The 20,000-nt window shown below is 58.9% G+C and overlaps 2 protein-coding genes across 2 annotated transcripts in view; both read left to right on the plus strand.

The window, feature by feature from the left end:
• Positions 1 to 9,942, plus strand: part of LOC106862987 (hook microtubule tethering protein 2) — a 28,831-nt gene extending 18,889 nt beyond the window's left edge. The window contains 17 exon segments of the mRNA XM_088154973.1: positions 5,961 to 6,028; positions 6,289 to 6,351; positions 6,458 to 6,544; positions 6,832 to 6,980; positions 7,056 to 7,196; positions 7,406 to 7,457; positions 7,459 to 7,608; positions 7,689 to 7,799; positions 7,882 to 7,969; positions 8,059 to 8,116; positions 8,206 to 8,274; positions 8,358 to 8,415; positions 8,567 to 8,598; positions 8,673 to 8,734; positions 8,912 to 9,054; positions 9,215 to 9,286; positions 9,556 to 9,942. Coding sequence (XP_088011099.1) covers positions 5,961 to 6,028; positions 6,289 to 6,351; positions 6,458 to 6,544; positions 6,832 to 6,980; positions 7,056 to 7,196; positions 7,406 to 7,457; positions 7,459 to 7,608; positions 7,689 to 7,799; positions 7,882 to 7,969; positions 8,059 to 8,116; positions 8,206 to 8,274; positions 8,358 to 8,415; positions 8,567 to 8,598; positions 8,673 to 8,734; positions 8,912 to 9,054; positions 9,215 to 9,286; positions 9,556 to 9,696 — 1,544 coding nt within the window. The 3' untranslated portion in view covers positions 9,697 to 9,942.
• An 832-nt stretch (positions 9,943 to 10,774) lies between these two features.
• Positions 10,775 to 18,286, plus strand: CDC37 (cell division cycle 37, HSP90 cochaperone). Its single transcript, XM_088154980.1, is given in 9 exon segments — positions 10,775 to 10,894; positions 11,967 to 12,242; positions 13,379 to 13,484; positions 13,812 to 13,927; positions 14,761 to 14,845; positions 14,848 to 14,882; positions 16,344 to 16,526; positions 17,484 to 17,555; positions 17,801 to 18,286. Coding segments are annotated over 9 exon segments (1,125 nt in total). The 5' UTR covers positions 10,775 to 10,792; the 3' UTR covers positions 17,951 to 18,286.
• The last annotated feature ends 1,714 nt before the right edge of the window (positions 18,287 to 20,000 follow it).

Raw genomic sequence — 20,000 nt, forward strand, 5'->3', positions numbered from 1 at the left:
TAGCACCGGGAAGGTTTGAGGGGGGGTCCCGGGTCTGTGGAGCACCGGGAAGGTTTGAGGTGGGGGGGGGGGGGGGGGGGGGGTGTCCCGGGGGTCTGTGGAGCACCGGGAAGGTTTGAGGGGAGTCCCGGGGGTCTGTGGAGCACCGGGAAGGTTTTGAGGGTGGGTCCCGGATCTGTGGAGCACCGGGAAGGTTTGAGGGGGGGGTCCCGGATCTGTGGAGCACCGGGAAGGTTTTGGGAAGGATCCAGGGGGTCTGTGGGGTGGAGAGGCCGGGAATGGGGGTGGGAAACCCCGAATATTGCGGGGTGATCCCCGGGGTGGTGGGGGCGGACAGGGGGGGTCCCGGGAAGGGTGGGTTGGTGGGGGAAGGGGAGTCCCGGAAACCACGTGTCCCTCCCCGGTCCGGGAAACGCGGGAGGGTGGGTTCCCGGAACAGCCCCTCCCCTCTCCCGCCTGCCCATATATGGGCATGATTGCGTCATCGGGGAAAGCCCCGGCCCCGCCCACTTCCGTTGACGCCGGTGCACGCGGGGGGCTTCCCACGGGAGGGGGAGGGGGGAGACACGCACGGACCCCTCCCCCCCCCCCCGCCCAACCGCCCCCGGTTCAGCACGACCAGACCCGTTACCACAATTAATATCATTATTATTATTATCAATTAAATACAAATGTACAAAAAACAAACCAAAAAAAAAAAGCAGCGACAACAAATCGCCCCCCTCGCCCCGGGATTTTGGGGGGGGGGTCCCCGGAGGCTGCTCCCCACCGGGGGGAGGGTCTTGTAAACGTCACGAGAGGGAAAAGCCCCCTCCCCAAACACCCCCTTTTTGGGGTGCGCATCTCGCCCCTCCCGGAGGGATCTCGGATCCTCTAAGAACCAGGGGGGGGTCCCCAGGCCCAGCTGGGGGGGCTCCAGGCCCTGTTTGGGGGTCCCCATCCATCCCACAGGCCCCGTTCCCGCAGGTCCTGAGGGTCTTTGACCGGGCTTGGGGGAGGTTCTGGTCCTGCCGGTCTTTTTTGGGGTGGCCCAGTCCAGGGGTCCCCTCCATCCTCGTGGGTCCTTTCCGGGGTCCCCAACTCCTCCAGATCCACGTTGTGGGGGGGGGGGTCTTTCGTGCGGTCCCCCCACCTCGCTGAGCCGACGGATGTTCGCGTCCATGGGGGTCCCCCCCCGAAACCGCGGTCCCACGGAGCATCCCGGTACCGCCGTGTCCGTGACCGGGGGGGGGGTCCCCGCCCCTCCGCGTCCAGCCAGGTACGGGGGATCCCCCCCAGGTGTGTCCATGGGGGTCCGCGCAAGGATCCCCCTCTCTCCCCGCGCGTTTCTAGAAGCCGAGCGCGGCACCGGGGGGGCAGCGGGCAGCCCGAACCCGCGTGGTCCCGCACGGACCCGCGGAGCCTCCGCACTTGGGCTCGTAGCCCCGCGGCCGTGGCCGCCAGCGCCGCGTTCTGAGCGCGGAGCCCCCGGACGCGCTGCTCCAGGCGGGCGATCCGCTCCAGCTTCCTCCGCCGGCACCGGCTCGCCGCCAGCCGGTTCCGCAGCCTCCGCCGCTCCGCCTGCAGCCGCTCCGGGGAATCCGGGCCGGGCTCCGCCGCCTCCGCCTCCGCTCCGGGAACCCCCGGGAAGGGTCCCCCCATCCCCGCCGCCGTCGTTGTCAGCGCCGGCGGCTCCGGGAGCGCCACGTTGGGCGGCCCCGGTTGGTGCAGCTCGTCCAGCGCTTGGGCGAAGCTGCCGGTGAAGCCGTCGCGTTCGCCGGGACCGGGGGTAGAAGAAGCTGCCGGTACCGGCGCCGCTCCCGAAGAAGGTGCCGTCGGGGCAGGGCGCCGGTTTGAGCCCGCGGAAGGGTTCCTGGGGGGGTCCCTGTTGTAGCGGCCCCGGTAAGCTGCCGTAGTCGGGCTCGGGGCGGCAGAAGCCGCCCGGGAAGGGCGCGGGGCGGTAAAACGGAGGCTCCATCCGCGCGGCCGCACCGGGAGCGGCGGGACTCGAACCCGCGGCCCCGCTCTGCCCGCCCCCGCTTTATAGCCGAGAGCGGCGGAAACGCGACGCCATTGGCTGAGAGGAGACCTGGCCACGCCCCTTGCCCGTGGACACGCCCCCTCCTGCATAGACACGCCCCCCAAGGGAAAGGGGCGGGGCTTCTGGAGCATTTGGGGGGCACAGGTGGGAAAAGGGGGGGGGGGACAGGTGAGCAGAGGGGGCCGGGTGGGTGCAAGGGGGGCAGGTGTGTGCGAGGAGAGGTCACGTGAGGTCAAAGGAAGGGGGCAGGTGACCAAGATGGGGGGGTCAGGTGGGAAAAGGGGGAAAGGTGAGAGTGCAAAGGGGGACACGAGCACGGGGGGGGGGGGACAGGTGAGTGCCAGGGGGGGGGACAGGTGAGTGCCAGGCCGCGCACACTCGTGTCACCTCCTGAGCTCACGCCGGTGTCCTCGCGTCCCATCCGTGTCCCCGCGTGGGTCACACGAGGCGCCCCAGGACCCTCCAAAAGAACGCCCCGAAATCCCCCTGGCACCTCCAGCTGCCCCAGCCGGGGCTAATTTTGGGGGGCCGTGCTCGGGCGTGTCCCCGGCGTGTCCCCGGCGTGTCCCCGGCGTGTCCCGGCCCGTCAGGGCGCGGCTGGCCGCACACGCGTGTGCACATGTGGGGATGTGTGTGCAGGGGGGAGGAACAGAGGGGTCCCCGGGACTTCCCGAGGGGGCACGGGCCCCTCCTCCCCTTCCCCGATTTTAGGGGATTTTAGGGGATTTTGGGGCTGGATTTTCCCTCCCGACTTCTCCTTCCTTGTGACTCAAGGCCTGCCAATCCTCCCTGTCCCCGATGTGACCCCCCCCCCCCCCACCCTCGATGTCACAGCCCCTGAAGTGACCTCCCCCTCCCCCCACTCCGGGGGACCCTCAGGTGCCCGGCGATCCCCCTGAGGAGGGGCCACAGGTGGGGTCACACCTGGCTCCCCCCCAGCTGTAGGAGCAGAAAGGGGGGAGGTGAAATGAATGAAAAATGAGAGGGGGAAACCCCAACACTGGCGTGCCCCAGTCACAGAGGGGGTAGAGGGGGATTTGGGGGCACAATGGGGAGGGGTCCTGATCCTGGGGAGACCTCGGGGCGTCTTTTCCCCCACCCAAAGCGACTTTCGGGGGCCCCAACGGCCACAACCGTCACCGGGGTTTCGGGCTGGGGGGGCCCCCGGATGTCCGGGGGAGGACACGGCACATGCTGGGGAGGGCCCAGGGTGTTCTAGGGCCAAACTGGGAGCACTGGGAGGGTGTTGGGGTCACACTGGGGTGGGGGTCTTGGCCCTATACTGGGAGCAAAGGAGGGATTCCAGATACAACTGGGAGAAATGGGATGCCCCCAGGGCCATGCTGGGAGCACTGGGGGGATTCCAGATAGAACTGGGCACACTGGGATGCCCCCCAGAACCATACTGGGAGCACTGGTGACAGTTCCAGGACCATACTGAGAACACTGCGGGGGGGGGGGGAGTTGTGTTCCGGCCTCAGCGAGGCCGTCGGGTTCAGCGCTGACGCAGCTCGGGCGTCGCCGCCTCCCTGCGGCGAGAACGGCCCGGCTTGACCCTCCCCGACCCGGCGGGGCCCGACGGGCGCGGCCGCGGGGGCGGCGGGACGCGGCCATGAGTCACCGGCGGGGCCGCGCCGGGCGCCATGACGGAGCGGAGGCGCCGCTCTGGCTGCAGCTCTATGACCTTGGAGGACTCGGCTTCTATTCCAACCGGGGCGTGTCCGCCAGGGGGCGTGACGAGCAGGCGTGGCCGCTCTATTCTCATCTCTATGGCCCTGGCGGCTGGCCGGAAGTGGGCGCGGCCGGAAGTGGGCGTATCCCGCAGGTGCGGCCGCTCTAGGTGCGACTCGGTGGCCCGGAGGCCGCCGGTGCGGCGGGGCGGGGCGTGGCGGGCGGGGGTGGGCGGGGCGCAGGTGCGGCCGCTCTGGGCGAGGCTCGGTGCCCCTGGAGGACCGGCCGGACATGGCGGCGGGGCGGGACGGCTGCGGGGCGCTGCTCACCTGGGTAAGGGGGGCCGGGACCCCCCCACCCTTCCCTCCACCCTCCGGGACCCCCCAGGTTCAATCGGGACCACCCCCCCACACCGTGCTCGGGGGTCCACACGGGGTTGGACCGGGACCCCCCCCTCCGGGACGTTCCCACTGCGGTTTTGGGAACTTTGGTCGCCCCTGGGCACCTGTGACCCCCCTAAGGACCCTCGGACTCCCCCCGGGACCTTTGTCCCCTCCTCATCCCTGTGACTCCCCCCGGGACCTGTTGAGTCCTTGTGACCCCCCCGAGACCCCCTGACCCCCCCATACCCCCTGGGAACCCCCCCAGGTCCTCGTGTCCCCCCCCCTCGGGGACCTTTGACCCCCCCCCAGAGACGTGTCCGAGCCCTTGTGACCCCCCTGCCCTTTGTCCCTGTCCCAGCGCCCTTTGCCCCCCACAATTCCGGGGGGGTTTTAAGGCGGGGGCGATCCCTGCCCCGCTCTCTACCCCCCCACCGTGGGTCTGGGGGGGCTTTTTGGGGTGCTCTGACCCCCCATTCCCCCCCCACCGTGGGTCTGGGGGGGCTTTTTTGGGGTGCCCTGACCCCCCCATTCCCCCCACCGTGGGGCTGTTCAGGGTTTTTGGGGGTGCCCTGACCCCCCCATTCCCCCCCCCACCGTGGGGCTGTTCAGGGTTTTTGGGGTTGTTTGATGATTTTGGGGTTTTCCTGACGCCCCCTTTTTGCCCCCCCCCCCAGCTGCAAACCTTTGACCCCCCCCTCACCGTGCGCGGCCCCCCCCAGACCTGGCCAGCGGCGTGACCCTCGCCCACGTCCTGCACAAAATGTGAGTGATTTATTTGGGGTGGGGGCGCGTCCCCCCAGACCTCGGGGACCCCCTAAGAGGCCAAAGCTGATTTCGGGGACCCCCCCCCCTCCCCAGCGATTCCTCGTGGTTCGATGAGACCTGGCTGGGCCAGATCCGGGATGACACCGAGGGCAACGCTCGGATCAAGGTGGGGGGGGGGGGGGACTCGATTTTTGGGGAATAATTTTTGGGATGGGGTTTTGGGGGGGGGGGTGGGGGGGTTCAGAATGGGGAAGGGGGTCTGATTTGGGGGGGGGTGGGGGGCAGGATTTAGGGTCTGTTTAAGGAGGGCTCGTTTCTGTGGGGCTGTTTCCAGGGAGGGAATTCGGGGTCCTGGTTTTGGGGGGGCTTTTTGGGGGAGGCAGTTTGGGGAGGACTGATTTGGGGAGGGAATTTGGGGAGGGAATTTGGGGGTGGGAATTTGAGAGGACTGATTTGGGGGCATTTTTTGGGGAGGACTGATTTGGGAGTGGGAATTTGAGAGGACTGATTTGGGGGGTCTTTTGGGGGAGGACTGATCTGGCGAAGCCACCTGAGCTTTGCGGTGACAAATTTGGGGAGGGGGGGGCGCTGCTTGGGCGGCCAATTTTGGGGGGTTCTTTGGGGAGAAGCCATTCTGGGGTACCTGAGGAGTGGAATTTGGGGGTTCTGAGGGGCGGGGGGGGGGTCCCACCTTGTTGCCCCCCTCCCTCCCCAGGTGAACAACCTGCGCAAGGTGCTGCAGAGCGTGCTGGAATATTGGCAGGATGTGAGTGACGTGGGGGGGGGTCCCATCTTTTGGGGACCCCCTCGTTTTGGGTTCGGGGGAGTCCCTAAGGGTTGGGGGGGGGTTCTGACCCTCTCCCCTCGCAGGTGCTGGGCCAGGCCGTGGCAGAGCAGCACGTGCCGGACGTGGCTCCGGCCGCCCAGCACGGCGACCCCGAGCAACTGGGCAAACTGGTCAAACTGGTGCTGGGCTGTGCCGTGAGCTGTGAGAGGAGGGAAGGTGGGTACGGGGCCGGGGGGGGAGTGGGGGGGGGCGACCTGTGAACCCCCAAAACACCTCCCTGACCCCCCCCCCCCCATCCCCTCCCCTCCCCAAAATCTCCCCCCCACCCACCCAGAGCACATCCAGCGCATCATGACCCTGGAGGAGTCGGTGCAGCACGAGGTGATGACGGCGATCCAGGAGGTGGGGGCGCTTTTTGGGGTCCCCTGAGGGTTTGGGGGGGGTTCCTGGGGGGTTTTTGGGGGGTGTTTTGGGGTCCCCTAAGGATGGTTTGGGGGTATCCTGTGTGTTGGATTTTGGGGGGGGGTTTGGGACACCCCGAGTGTGACCGCAGGGCTTGGAAGATTTTGGGGGGAGTTCTGGGGACCCGCTGTGGTTTTTGGGGGGTCTGAAGCCCCCCCCGAGCCCCCCTCCCAAACCCCAATTCTCCCTCCCTGTGGCAGCTCTTGGACCCGGAGCCGTTGGAGCCGATGGCGGCCGAGAGCTACGGGAACTTCGACGCTCAGGTGAGGGGAGGGGGGGGGGCAGATTTTGGGGTGGAATTTTGGGGTGCCGGGGGGGTCTCTGAGCCCCCCTGACCCCCCCCCCTCCCCTTACCTGTGCCCCCCCCAGTCCCGCCGTTATTATTTCCTGAGCCAGGAGCCCCCCGAGGAGGCCGGGGCGGGGTCGGGGCAGCGCTGCCGTGAGCTGGAGCAGCAGGTGAGGCCTGGGGTCACCTGGGGGGGGGGGGGGGGCGGGTCCCCAAATTCTGTGTCCACCTGAGGGTGAGGGGATTCTCTGCTGTTTTGTGTGAGGGGTGGGAGCGCCTTTGAGGGGGTTCTGCACACCTGGATCCCGCTCTGCACACCTGGGCTCCTGCCACACACCTGGATTCCCCCCCCGAAACTTAACGGGAAAAGATTTTTGGGTGGTTCTTATGAGGAGGGGGAATACCTGGGAGGGGATCCCGCACACCTAAGCCCCTCCTGCACACCTGGGCCCCTCAGGTGGCCACGCTGCTGGAGGAGAAGGGACACCTGGCCGCAGAGAACCGGGCTCTGCGGGAGCAGCTCGACTCGGACGCCGCCGGCGCCGCCGCCAAGAAGCTGCTGCGGCTGCAGACGCAGGTGGAGGAGCTGCAGGAGGAGAATTACAGGTGAGCCCTCAGCCCTTGGGGTCCCCCCCCGTCACCTGTGCACCTCACCTGAGGCCGGGGGGGTTCTCCTGGCAGGCTGGAGAGCGGCAAGGAGGAGCTGCGGGCGCGCTGCTCGCGGCTGGAGCAGGAGGCGCGGGGGCTGCAGGAGCGGGCGCAGGAGCTGAGCGGGCTGGCGGGGGAGGCACGGGCGCTGCGGGACGAGATGGACCTGCTCAGGTGAGATACACCTGCTCAGGTGAGCCTGGGGTACCTGCTCAGGTGAGCTGGGAGGCCTCCCAGCACTCTGCATGTCCCGCAGTGTCACCCTCACCATTGCGATGGCCGCGTGTCGTGGCTCAGGTGTCTCACCCTGGGCTCAGGCGTTGCGGGACAGACTCAGGTGTGCCGGGACGTCACCGTGCCCCGCTCTCACCTGTCTCCCCCAGGGCATCCTCGGCTCGGGCCGGCCGGCTGGAGGCGGCGGTGGCCACGTACCGGGGGCCGCGCGGCGGCGGCGGGCGAGCTGCGGCGCTGGGTGCGGGCGCTGGAGGAGCGCCACGCCGCCCAGGTGCGCCGTGCAGCTCACCTGCAGCAGCAGCTGGGCCGTGCCCAGGCCAGCTGTGCGCAGCTGGAGGCCGCCCGCAGGCAGGTGAGGGGGGCGGGCAGGGGCGGGCAGAGGGGGCTGGGCTCGGGGGCCAGCGCGCTGGTGGCCCGGTGGTCCCCGCGCAGGTGGAGGAGCTGAGCGGGCAGCAGGCGGAGGCGGCGCTGAGGGCTGAGAAATGGCACCTGGAGTTCCGGCACCTGCAGGAGCGCTTCGAGGCTCTGAGCCAGGAGAAGGAGGTGGGTGGGGCTCGGGGCACGCACCTGGGGACACCTGTGACGCACCTGGGGACACCTTGGGGACGTCTCTGACCCCTCACAGCGGCTCCTGGAGGAGCGGGACGCGCTGCGCGAGGCCAACGAGGAGCTGCGCTGTGTGCAGGTGCAGCAGAGCTACCTGAGCCAGACAGGTGAGGCTGGTTTCTGGGGTGTTCAGGGGTGACAATTTTGGGGTGTCACCCCCCGCCCATAATTCACCTTTTACCCCCACCCCCCCCAGACACAGGCCCAGCCCCTCCCCGGAATTTGGCAGCTGAGATCCTTCCTGCAGAGCTCAGGTAGGTATCCAAAAACATGGCGGGGGAGGGTCCCCAAGTTTTTTGGGGGTCCCCCACGACCACCCAGGTGTCCCCCCGCCCCTTCCCAGGGACACGGTGACCCGGCTGCGGAGGGAGAACCGACGGCTGCGGCTGCAGCGGGACCAGCTCCAGCACAGGTGGGGAAATGGGGGTGGGCGGGGGTCAGGGGGGTCCTCAAAAGACCCCCCCCAAATCCCTGACGAGCCCCCCAAAATCACAGGCTGGAGACCACGGAGGCAGCTGAGGCTCGGCCAGCGCAGGGGAGGCTCAAGGAGGAGGTGAGTGAGTGGGGGGGGGGACCGGGGAGATTTTTTGGGGGGGGGGGGTCCCAGTTCATTGTGTGGGTCTCATTGTGTTTTGGGGGCACCACGGTTTTTTTTTGGGGGGGGGTTTCACTTCTCTCTCTCTCTCTCTCTCACTTTGCCCCAGTTTTTGCTGCTGGACGAGACCCCGGAGGACCTGTGAGTTTTTTTGGGGGGAAATTTGGGGAGCCCTCCCGACATCCCCGACCTGTGACCAACCCCTGCTCCCCCAGGGATGAGCTGCCAGAGGGAGAGGAGGAGGAGGACGAGGAAGAGCTGGAGCCTCCCAGGGCTGGTATGAGGGGGGTATCAGGACTTGGGGTGAGAATTTGGGGGGTTTTTGGGTGGTACCCAGATGTCTGGAGGGAAGGGGCAGCAGATGAACTCTGCCTCAGTTTCCCCATGAAGATTTGGGGTGGTTTGGGGGGTCTTTCCTGGCTAATCTCCCTTTTTGTTCCCTTTATGGGCTCAGGATTTAGAGGTTCCACGAGATCGCCCCCCCAAAAACCCTCAGTACCCCTCGGGGACCCCCCCAGAACTCCCCCCTTGGCCCCAGTCCTGCAGCTCCTCCGGAACCAACTGCAGGAGAAGGACGCGCTGATCCGGCACCTGGAGGTGAGGGGTTAAATGTGGGAATGGGCCGGGGGGGGTCCTGGGGGGGGTCCCAAACTCCGGCTGAGGTGGTCCTGGGGGGTCCCAAACTCCGGCTGAGGGGTCTTGGGGGGGTCCCAAACTCCGGCTGAACCCCCCTTTCCACCTTGGACAACCCCCCCAGAACGACTGGGAGCGCAGCCGGGCGCAGCGGGAGCGCGAGGAGCGGCTGCTGGTCACGGCCTGGTACAACATGGTGAGCGAGGGGACACGGGGACACCTGGGGGGGACACTGATCCACCTCCATGGGGTACAGGTGTGTTGGGGGTGACACAAATGCCACAGGGAGCGGCTGACAGGGGTCACAGTTACCTGTGGGTGGCTGAGGGAATCCATGATGGCGTGTGTGTGTGTGTGGGGGGGGTTCTCTGTCCATTCGAAGTTTCCCTCCTTTCTCCAGGCTCTGTGGGTCTGGGGAGAGGTGGGGGGGGGATGCGCCTCCATTATCCCCTCGTGTCCCCTCAGGGCCTGGCTCTGCAGCAGCAGGAGGGGGGGACGCCATCCCGGGGCCTACCCAGCGGGGCTCAGTCCTTCCTGGCCCAGCAGCGCTTGGCCACGGTGGCCCGGCGGGCACGGACCCCTCACGGCCGGGCTCCCCCCAGCTGATGGAGGGGGATCCCCCAGGACGCCCCCAGGCCACGGGGGATCCCCTCACTCTGGGCTGGTCCCATTTCACACACTACAAGCCTGAGCTCCCCACCTCGTTTTGTGGAAGGGGGCGGGCCCGGATTTTGCTCCCCGATTTTTTTTTCAAGGGGGGGGCTTTTAGCACTTCTATTTTTGTAGCTTATTTCGGGGGGGCTCTTGTGTGTGGTACCCCCGTAAAATCTTCTAATAAAGCCTCAGGACTCAGCGCTGGAGATTTATTATGGGGGGGGGGGAACATTGTGGGGCTTGTACAGAGCTGCCCTCACGTTTTCCCGCCCTTTTTGCCCCCCTCACGTTTTCCCGCCCTTTTCCCCCCCCTCACGTTTTCCCGCCATTTTCTCCTCACGTTTTCCCACCCTTTCCCCCTCTTATTCCCTGGTTTAAACTGAGGGAAACTCCATGTTTTTCTGTTAAAAAAACACCATTTTTGGGACATTTTGACACCGTTTACCCCTTAAGGTCCCTTAAAACAGAGGGCCCCTGTTGATGAAACTCTTAAAGTGGCCCATAAAGAGGCTCCTTTCAATTTAAACCCTTAAAAATGACGGAAAACAGAGCTTCCTCCTCAATTTAACCGTTTAAACAATGCAAAACCTAGATTTGCCCTCAACTGAATCCCTAAAATAACAAAAAGTGTGTTTTCCTAGTCAATTAAACCTCTTCACATCATAGAAGTATAACGCTTTTCCTTCAATTCAAACGCTTAAAATGGTTCAAAAGTCTCTTTTCCTTGAATTTAATTTCTTAAACCCGCAGATAAAACGCCGCGTACGGATCCTCAGCTGTGTGTGTGCGCGCCGGGGTGTCGGCGTCGTTTTAAACCCGCCGCCATCTTTGCAAAGGGCAGAGCGGCGGCTTCCGGCGCGTTGTGCGCATGCTCAAGAGCGCGGGCGGGACGCCGGAAGTGCGCCACTCGCGGGCGCCATCTTTGAAAAGGGCAGAACTGCAGTTTGTGCGCATGCTCGGGAGGGCAGGCGGGGCACCGGAAGTGCGTCACACGCGGGGCGGAAGCGGCCGGGACGGGCGGGTGCCGGAGGGTCGCGGCGGCCGCGCCATGGTGGATTACAGCGTGTGGGACCACATCGAGGTCTCGGACGACGAAGACGAGACTCACCCCAACATCGACACCGCCAGTCTCTTCCGATGGCGGCACCAGGTGCGCCTGGGCCGGCCCTCACTACCCCCCCCCCTCACCGCCGCCACAGGCCTGGCACTCCGCGGGAGCCCCGTTCCCATGGCGACCGGGCCCGGGATTCCCGGAGGGAAGAGGAATGGAAGGGGAACGGGGATGGGATGTGCTCCTGTTCGCATGGGCGCCCGTCCCTGGCACCTCCGTGTGCTGTGGGGGCCTCTCCGCGGGCTGCCCACACGGACGGGGAATGAGGGAGGAGATTTTCTCCTTTTCCCATCCCAGCCATTTTTAGGGACCGCCATGGGGAGGAGGCTTCACTTTTCGCTCAGGATCAGCCCCTTATTCCCATAGGATTGACACAAAATCCCCTAAATCGTGAGGGGGCTCCCTGTATTCCCATAGGATTCCCACGGGGGGAGCTCCCCCATTCCAGGAGCCCCTTTTCCTCTCCCGGCCTGAATTCCAGCTGAATTCCTGCTCCCTTCCCCCAGTCCCTGCTGCGTCCAGGGATTTCTTATTCCCTTATTCCATTATTCCCTTGTTCTTTTATTCTGTTATTCTTCTAGTCCTTTATTTCCTTATTGTCTTATTTCTTTATTCCCTTATTGTGTTATTGCCTTATTCCTTCGTTTTCTTATTCTTTTATTCCTTTATTCATTTATTCTCTTGTTCTCTTATTCTATTATTCCCTTATTTCTTTATTCTCTTATTGCCTTAATCCTCTATCCACTCATTTTCTTATTCCTTTATTCCCTTATTCCTTTATTCCCTTTTTCCCTTCCCTTATTCCCTTGGGAACCCCTTTGGGGGGGGGTCACAGACCCCCCCCCCCCCAAAAAAAAAAAAAAAAATTTTTTTTTCTCTGTGCCTCCCCAGAAACGAAACCAAAGTCACACTTTGCAAAGATTTCGGGACCCCTGAAACCTCCACAATCCCCGCCCCCCCCCCAAAAAAAAAAAAAAAAACCCAGAAAATTTTCCCAGCTCCAAAACCCGAGAATGACAGAGATGCTCCAGCTCCTGCAATCCCGTTCCATTTTTTTTATTTTTTTTTTTTATTTATTTTATTTCTCCCCCCCCCCCCCCACGTTTCCCAGGCCCGTGTGGAGCGCATGGAGCAGTTCCAGAAGGAGAAGGAGGAGCTCGATAAAGGCTGCAGGGAGTGCAAGAGGAAACTCGCCGAGTGCCAGAGGAAGATGAAGGAGCTGGAGGTGGCCGAGGGCGGGAAGGGGGAGCTGGAGAAGCTCCAGGCCGAGGCCCAGCAGCTGAAAAACGAGGAGAGGAGCTGGGAGAGCAAACTGGAGGAGCTGAGGAAGAAGGAGAAGAACATGCCCTGGAACGTGGACACGCTCAGCAAGGACGGCTTCAGCAAGGTGGGCCCCAAAATCCCCCAAAATCCCCTCAAAATCCCCCCCAAAATCCCCCCAAATCCCCTCAAATCCCCTCAAAATCCCCCCAAATCCCCCCAAAATCCCCCCAAAATCCCCTCAAATCCCCTCAAAATCCCCCCAAAATCCCCCAAAATCCCCCCAAAATCCCCTCAAATCCCCCCAAATCCCCCAAATCCCCCCAAATCCCCCAAAATCCCCTCAAATCCCTCAAATCCCCCCAAATCCCCCCAAAATCCCCTCAAAATCCCCCCAAATCCCCTCAAATCCCCCCAAAATCCCCCCAAAATCCCCCTCAAAATCCCCCAAAATCTCCCCCAAAATCCCCCCAAATCCCCCCAAATCCCCCCAAATCCCCTCAAATCCCCTCAAAATCCCCCCAAAATCCCCCCAAAATCCCCTCAAAATCCCCCCAAAATCCCCCCAAAATCCCCCCAAAATCCCCTCAAATCCCCTCAAAATCCCCTCAAAATCCCCCCAAAATCCCCCCAAAATCCCCTCAAAATCCCCCCAAAATCCCCCCAAATCCCCTCAAATCCCCCCAAAATCCCCCCAAAATCCCTCAAAATCCCCCCAAAATCCCCCCCAAAATCCCCCCAAAATCCCCTCAAAATCCCCCCAAAATCCCCCCCAAATCCCCTCAAAATCCCCTCAAAATCCCCCCAAAATCCCCCCAAAATCCCCCCCAAAATCCCCTCAAATCCCCCAAAATCCCCTCAAAATCCCCCCAAAATCCCCCCAAAATCCCCTCAAATCCCCTCAAATCCCCTCAAAATCCCCCAAAATCCCCCAAAATCCCCCCAAAATCCCCCCAAATCCCCTCAAAATCCCCCCAAAATCCCCCCAAATCCCCTCAAAATCCCCTCAAAATCCCCTCAAAATCCCCCCAAAATCCCCCCAAATCCCCTCAAATCCCCCAAAATCCCCTCAAATCCCCCCAAAATCCCCCCCAAATCCCTCAAATCCCCTCAAAATCCCCCCCAAATCCCCCCAAAATCCCCCCAAAATCCCCTCAAATCCCCCAAAATCCCCCCAAAATCCCCCAAAATCCCCCCAAATCCCCCCATCCCTCCTCCTGGGACACCCCCAGAGCGATTCCCTGCTTTTCCCTTCACTCCCAGAGCGTTTTCAACGTGAAGCCCGAGGAGAAGGAGGAGACGGAGGAGCAGAAGGAGAAGAAGCACAAAACCTTCGTGGAGCGCCACGAGAAGCAGATCAAGCACTTTGGTGAGGGCTCTGGGGGGGCTGGGAGCAGATTTTTGGGCTTCCCCAAACTCTGGGAGCACCAAAACGTGTCTGGAGCAGCCTGGAATTCTTCACCCTGCTAAAAAAATCGGGGATTTTTTGTGATTTTTCCCACTTTTTTTTTTTTTCCCCTTCATTCAAACAGAATTTGCAGGGAATTTAATTAAATCTCAGAACAAGTCACTGCCATTGCTCCCCGCTGTTTTCCTGATGAACTTTAGGATTAAATCTCTCATTAATGAGGGTTTTCATTAATGAGGGTTTTCATTAATGAGGGTTTTCATTAATGAGGGTTTTCCTGTTCCCCAGGGATGCTGAGGCGTTGGGATGACAGCCAGAAATACCTTTCTGACAACCCTCACCTGGTCTGTGAGGAGACAGCCAATTACCTGGTGATCTGGTGCATCGACCTGGAGGTGGAGGAGGTGAGAAACTGGGGGGAAATCGGGATAAAATCAGGTTAAAATGGGGTAAAATCAGGTTAAAATGGGACAAAATCAGGTTAAAATGGGGTAAAATCAGGTTAAAATGGGGTAAAATCAGGTTAAAATCAAGATAAAATCCTTTTTTTCCAGCCTGGAGTTGTCTCACTCTCACTTTTCTGTTTTTTTTTTTTTTTCCCCCGTTTTTGGGATCAATTTTTGGAATTATTTGAGATAAATTTGGGATCATTTTGGGATCAAAATTGGGATCAGTTTGGGATTAGTTTGAGATTAATTTGGGATTGATCTGGGGATCAATTTGGGATTAATTTTGGATTAATTGGGGATGAATTTGATATCAAATTGAGATCAGTTTTGGGAATCGATTGGCATTAATTCGGGATCAATTTGGGATAAACTTGGAATTAATTTGAGATCAGTTTGGGATAAATTTGAGATTAATTTGGGATCATATTGGGATTAATTGGAATCAACTTGGGAGCAGTTTTGGATTAATTAGGGATCAATTTGGATAAATCAGGAATTAATTTGGGATCCGTTTGAGATGAATTTGGGAATTTTTTTGGGACCAGCTTGGGATCAATCTGAATCAATCAGGGAATTATTTGGGCTCAATTTGGAATCATTTGGGGACCGATTTGGGATCAATTTGGTATTAATTTGGGAATCAAAAATCAAATCCAAGCCAACCCCCTCCTAATCAACCTCCACAGCCGGGTCCAGCCAGAGAGCTCTGGGCTGGGTGAGGAAATTGGGGGAATTTGGGGCATTTTGGGGCATTTTTGGGATTTTTTGGTGCCGTTTTTTCCCCCCAGAAACACGCCCTGATGGAGCAGGTCGCCCACCAGACCATCGTCATGCAGTTCATCCTGGAGCTGGCCAAGAGCCTCAAGGTGGATCCAGGGCCTGCTTCCGGCAGTTTTTCACCAAAATCAAGGTAAAAAAAAAAAAAAAAAAATCCCAAAACCACCCCAAAATCCCTCCCCGAGGTCCAAAGGGTCCGGATTCCCAGAAATTTGGGTCCAAAATCCACAAATTTCCACTCAAAAATGGGTCAGTCCCTCCCTGGAGGTTTGGGCGGGGGAGAAAGGGGTGGAATTGGGGGATTTTGGGGGTTGGAATTGGGGGATTTTGGGGGTTGGAATTGGGGGATTTTGGGGGTTGGAATTGGGGATTTTGGGGGTTGGAATTGGGGATTTTGGGTTTGGAATGGGGGATTTTGGGTTTGGAATGGGGGATTTTGGGTTTGGAATTGGGGATTTTGGGGTTTGGAATTGGGGATTTTGGGTTTGGAATGGGGGATTTTGGGGTTTGGAATTGGGGATTTTGGGGGTTGGGAATTGGGGGATTTTGGGGGTTGGAATTGGGGATTTTGGGGGTTGGAATTGGGGATTTTGGGGGTTGGAATGGGGGATTTTGGGGTTTGGAATTGGGGATTTTGGGTTTGGAATTGGGGATTTTGGGGGTTGGAATGGGGGATTTTGGGGTTTGGAATTGGGGATTTTGGGTTTGGAATTGGGGATTTAGGGTTGGAATTTGGAGTTTAGGGTTGGAATTGAGGATTTCGAGGCCGATTCACGGATTGGGAATGAGACTTTGAGATTAAAATTGGGAGTCCAGGGCTTAAAAAAGACTGAAAAATCAAACTTCAGCCCCTCCCCAAACCCCTTCCCTCCCCAGGGCCGGGTTTGGGGCTGTTTTTTGGGCCGGTTTGGGGCTGGTTTTGGGGCCGGTTTGGGGATGTTTTGGGCTGTTTTTGGGCTGTTTTTGGCCGGTTTGGGGGCTGGGTTTGGGGCTGTTTTTGGGCGGATTTGGGCCGGTTTGGGGGCTGGATTTGGGCCGGGTTTGGAGCAGCCTTTGGGCCGGTTTGGGGCTGTTTTTGGGTCGGTTTGGGGCTGTTTTTGGGTCGGTTTGGGGCTGTTTCTGGGCCGGGTTTGGAGCAGCCTTTGGGGCCGGTTTGGGGCTTTTTTTGGGCGGGTTTTGGGCCGGTTTTTGTGCCGGGTTTGGAGCAGCCTTTGGGGCCGTTTTGGGGATGTTTTGGGCCGGGTTTGGGGCCGGTTTGGGGCTGTTTCTGGGCCGGGTTTGGGGCTGTTTTTGGGCTGTTTTTGGCCGTTTCTGGGCCGGTTTGGAGCAGCCTTTGGGGCCGGTTTGGGGCCGTTTTTGGGCTGTTTTTGGGCCGGTTTTGTGCCGGGTTTGGAGCAGCCTTTGGGGCCGGTTTGGGGCCGTTTTTGGGCTGTTTGGGGCTGTTTTTGGCCGTTTCTGTGCCGGGTTTGGAGCAGCCTTTGGGGCGGTTTGGGGATGTTTTGGGCCGGGTTTGGGGCTGTTTTTGGGCCGTTTTTTGGGCCGTTTTTGTGCCGGTTTGGAGCAACCTTTGGGGTCTCCTCCCCGTGCCCCCCAGACGGCCGATCAGCAGTACCTGGAGGGTTTCACGGAGGAGCTGGAGGCGTTCAAGGAGCGCGTTCGGGGCCGGGCGCGGGCGCGGCTCGAGAAGGCGCTGCGGGACTACGAGGAGGAGGAGCGGCAGAAACGCCTCGGGCCCGGCGGCCTCGACCCCGTGGACGTCTACGAGTCCCTGCCCGCCGTGAGTGCGGCCGGGGGGTTTGGGGGGGGTTTGTTTCTTTTTTTTGGGGGGGTTTTAAAGTTTTTGGGGGTTTTTTGGTTCTTTTTTTTGAGGTTTTTTTGTTTCTTTTTTTTGAGGTTTTTTTTGTTTCTTTTTTTGGGGGTTTTTTTAAAAGTTTTTTGGGGGGGTTTTGGTTCTTTTTTTTGAGTTTTTTTTGTTTATTTTTTGGGGGTTTTTAAAAAGTTTTTGGGGGGTTTTTGTTTCTTTTTTTTTTGAGGCTTTTTTGTTTCTTTTTTTGGGGTTTTTAAAAGTTTTTGGGGGTTTTTTGTTTCTTTTTTTTGAGGTTTTTTTTTGTTTATTTTTTGGGGTTTTTTTAAAGTTTTTTGGGGGGTTTTTGTTTCTTTTTTTTGAGGTTTTTTTGTTTCTTTTTTTGGGGGGTTTTTGTTTCTTTTTTTTTGAGGTTTTTTTGTTTCTTTTTTGGGGGTTTTTAAAAGTTTTTGGGGGGTTTTTGGTTCTTTTTTTGAGGTTTTTTTTGTTTCTTTTTTGGGTTTTTTTTTTAAAGTTTTTGGGGGGTTTTTTGGGGGTTTCTGCCACTTTTTTTTTTTTATTATTTTGGGGGGGGGGGTTCGGGTTTTTTCTTTGTTTTTTTGGAGGTTTTTTGAGTTTTTGGGGGGTTTTTGTTTCTTTTTTTGTTTGGTTGGTTTGGGGTTTTTTTTTGGGGGGGGGTTGGGCTTTTTTTGTTTTTTTTTCTTGGTTTTTGGGGACTTTTTTGGGTTTTTTTTTTGTTTGTTTTGGATTGGTTTTTTTTGTCGGGGGGGGCTTTGGGTTTTTTTTTTTTTTTATGGGAATCTGTGGCTCCCAGTGTGATCCCAGTCCCTCCCAGTCCCTCCCAGTCCCTCCCAGTCCCTCCCAGTCCCTCCCAGTCCCTCCCAGTCCCCTCCCAGTCCCTCCCAGTCACTCCCAGTCCCTGTCCCCCAGGAGCTGCAGAAATGTTTCGATGTCAAGGACGTTCAGATGCTGCAGGACACCATCAGCAAAATGGACCCGACCCGTGAGTGTTGGACCCCAAAAAAACCCCCGGGGGGGCTCCTAAATCCCTTGGGAAGGGGTTCCCAAACCCCTCAGGGGGTTCCCAAATCCCCTGGGGGGGGTTCCTAAATCCCTTGGGAAGGGGTTCCCAAATCCCTCAGGGGGTTCCCAAACCCCTCGGGGGGATCCCAAACCCCTCGGGGGAGTCCCCAGACGCCTTGCTGACCCTTTCACGATTTTATTTTTTATTTTCGCTGCCGTTTCAGGAGGCCAAGTACCACATGCAGCGCTGCATCGACTCGGGGCTCTGGGTGCCCAACGCCAGAGGAGGGGAGGGCGCCGAGAAAGGAGCAGGAGAAGCCAAAAATGAGGAAACCAAAACAGAAAACAGCCCCGAGGACAAAGCAAAACCCTGAGACGGGCGACCACGACAGCAACAACAACAAAAATACAGGTGGAAAACGTAAAAAAAAAAAAAAAAAATTGGAAAAAAAAAAAAAAAAAAAATGGAATTAAAAGCCGCACATCCCTCGTGAGAAAAGCAGAAATGGGGGAGGGGTCTTCAGCCCCTCCCCCCTCCCCTCACGCTCCCCCCTCAGCGCTTCTCACACCTCAGAGACTTTTTTTGGGGAAAGTTTGGGGAGGTTTGGGACCCCCCCCACCCCCGTGGCCACCCCGAGTTGGGATTTTGGGGTTTTTTTTGGGGCGGCCGCGGTGGCAGAGAGGAGAATAAAGAGATTGGAGAGGCTGAGCGTGGATTTGGGGATTTTTGGGGGATTTTTGGGGATTTTTGGGGGAAATTTGGGGAGTTTTGGGGTGAGAGTGGGGGGCAGGGGGCACAATGGAGGCTCCCAGTATATCCCAGTCGCTCCCAGTTATTGTGACCCCCCCCCCCCCCCAACCCCAGCCCTTCCTGTGGGGATTTGGGGGGGGGGGGAGCTCTCCAGATGTGGCCCCCGCAGTTTGGATCCCAATCCAGCTGTGCCCTTTCCAGCAATCCCAGTCCGGATCCATCCCAAGCCCAGTTTGGGTCCAGTCGCGTTCCTGGTGCAGCTGTGGGCCCCCCACTTTGGATCCAGCTGTGGGCCCCCAGTTTGGATCCAGCTGTGCCCCCCCCACCCCATTCAGATCCAGCTGTGCCCCCAGGCCCCGCCCCTGGCTCGCTTTGGCCACGCCCCTTTCACGTCGCGCCTCTGGAGGCTCCGCCTTCTTCCGCCTTCCTCGCAAACCCCGCCCCCTCACATCTCTCAGCCAATCAGAGCCTTTTTCCGCGTGTGTGGTCGCCAATAGGATGTGGGCGTGGCCTGGAGGTGGCACCAGCCAATGGGAGGCGGCGTGGAGGCGGCGCTGACCAATCACAGCGCGCGTCTTTCGCAGCCAATGGGAAGCGGCGGCTCTGCGGGGTGGACGGAGCCGGAGCGGCGGCCGGGCCGGGCCCGGGCCGGTACCAACGGGGGGAACCGGGGGGGGGAGCCGGAACCGACACCGGAACCGGTGTTAACGGGGGGTGATACCAACAGGGAGGGGGGAGAGACGGGACAGGGGCGGGGACTGGGGGGAGGAAGAGTCTGAGAGTCTGAAATGGGTCAAAAATCCACCCCAAAATGGGTCAAAAATTCGACCGGAAATGGGTCCAAAAGTCAACTGAAAATTGGTCAAAATTCACCCCAAAATGGGTTAAAATTTCATCCTAAGTGCATCAGAAATTCAGCCCCATATGGCTTAAAAATCCAACGGGAAGTGGGTTAAAATTTACCTTGAAATGGGTCAAAAATTCAAACAATCTCGTTTTTTGACCAAGATCCCATTTTTTAATCAATATTTCCTTTTTTTTTTCCCCCCCAATATCCCATTTTTCCTGACCCTTATCCCATTTCTCCAGCCCCCTTTTCCCGTTATTTTATCCCAAATATCCCATTTCTCCATCCCCTTTTCCCGTTATTTTATCCCAAATATCCCATTTCTCCATCCCCTTTTCCCGTTATTTTATCCCAATATCCCATTTCTCCATCCCCTTTTCCCGTTATTTTCCCGTTATTTTATCCCAATATCCCATTTCTCCATCCCCTTTTCCCGTTATTTTTCCCCCCCTTTCCCTCTTATTTCATCCCCAATATCCCATTATTTTATCTCCCCGTTTTCCCGTTATTCCCCGTTATTTTATCCCCGGTTATTGATCCCCAGCTATCCCCCGTTATCGATCCCCGTTATCGATCCCCGTTATTGATCCCCGTTATTTTATCCCCGTTATTATTTTATCCCCGTTATTGTATCCCCGTTATTATTTTATCCCGGTTATTTTATCCCCCTTATCGATCCCCGTTATTTTATCCCGGTTATTTGATCCCCGTTATTTTATCCCCGTTATTATTTTATCCCCGTTATTATTTTTCCCCCGTTATTTTATCCCGGTTATCGATCCCCGTTATTATTTGATCCCGTTATTTGATCCCGTTATTTTATCCC

Source organism: Sturnus vulgaris, chromosome 33, assembly GCF_052056855.1.
Source record: "Sturnus vulgaris isolate bStuVul1 chromosome 33, bStuVul1.hap1, whole genome shotgun sequence".
Classification (NCBI taxonomy): Eukaryota; Metazoa; Chordata; class Aves; order Passeriformes; family Sturnidae; genus Sturnus; species Sturnus vulgaris.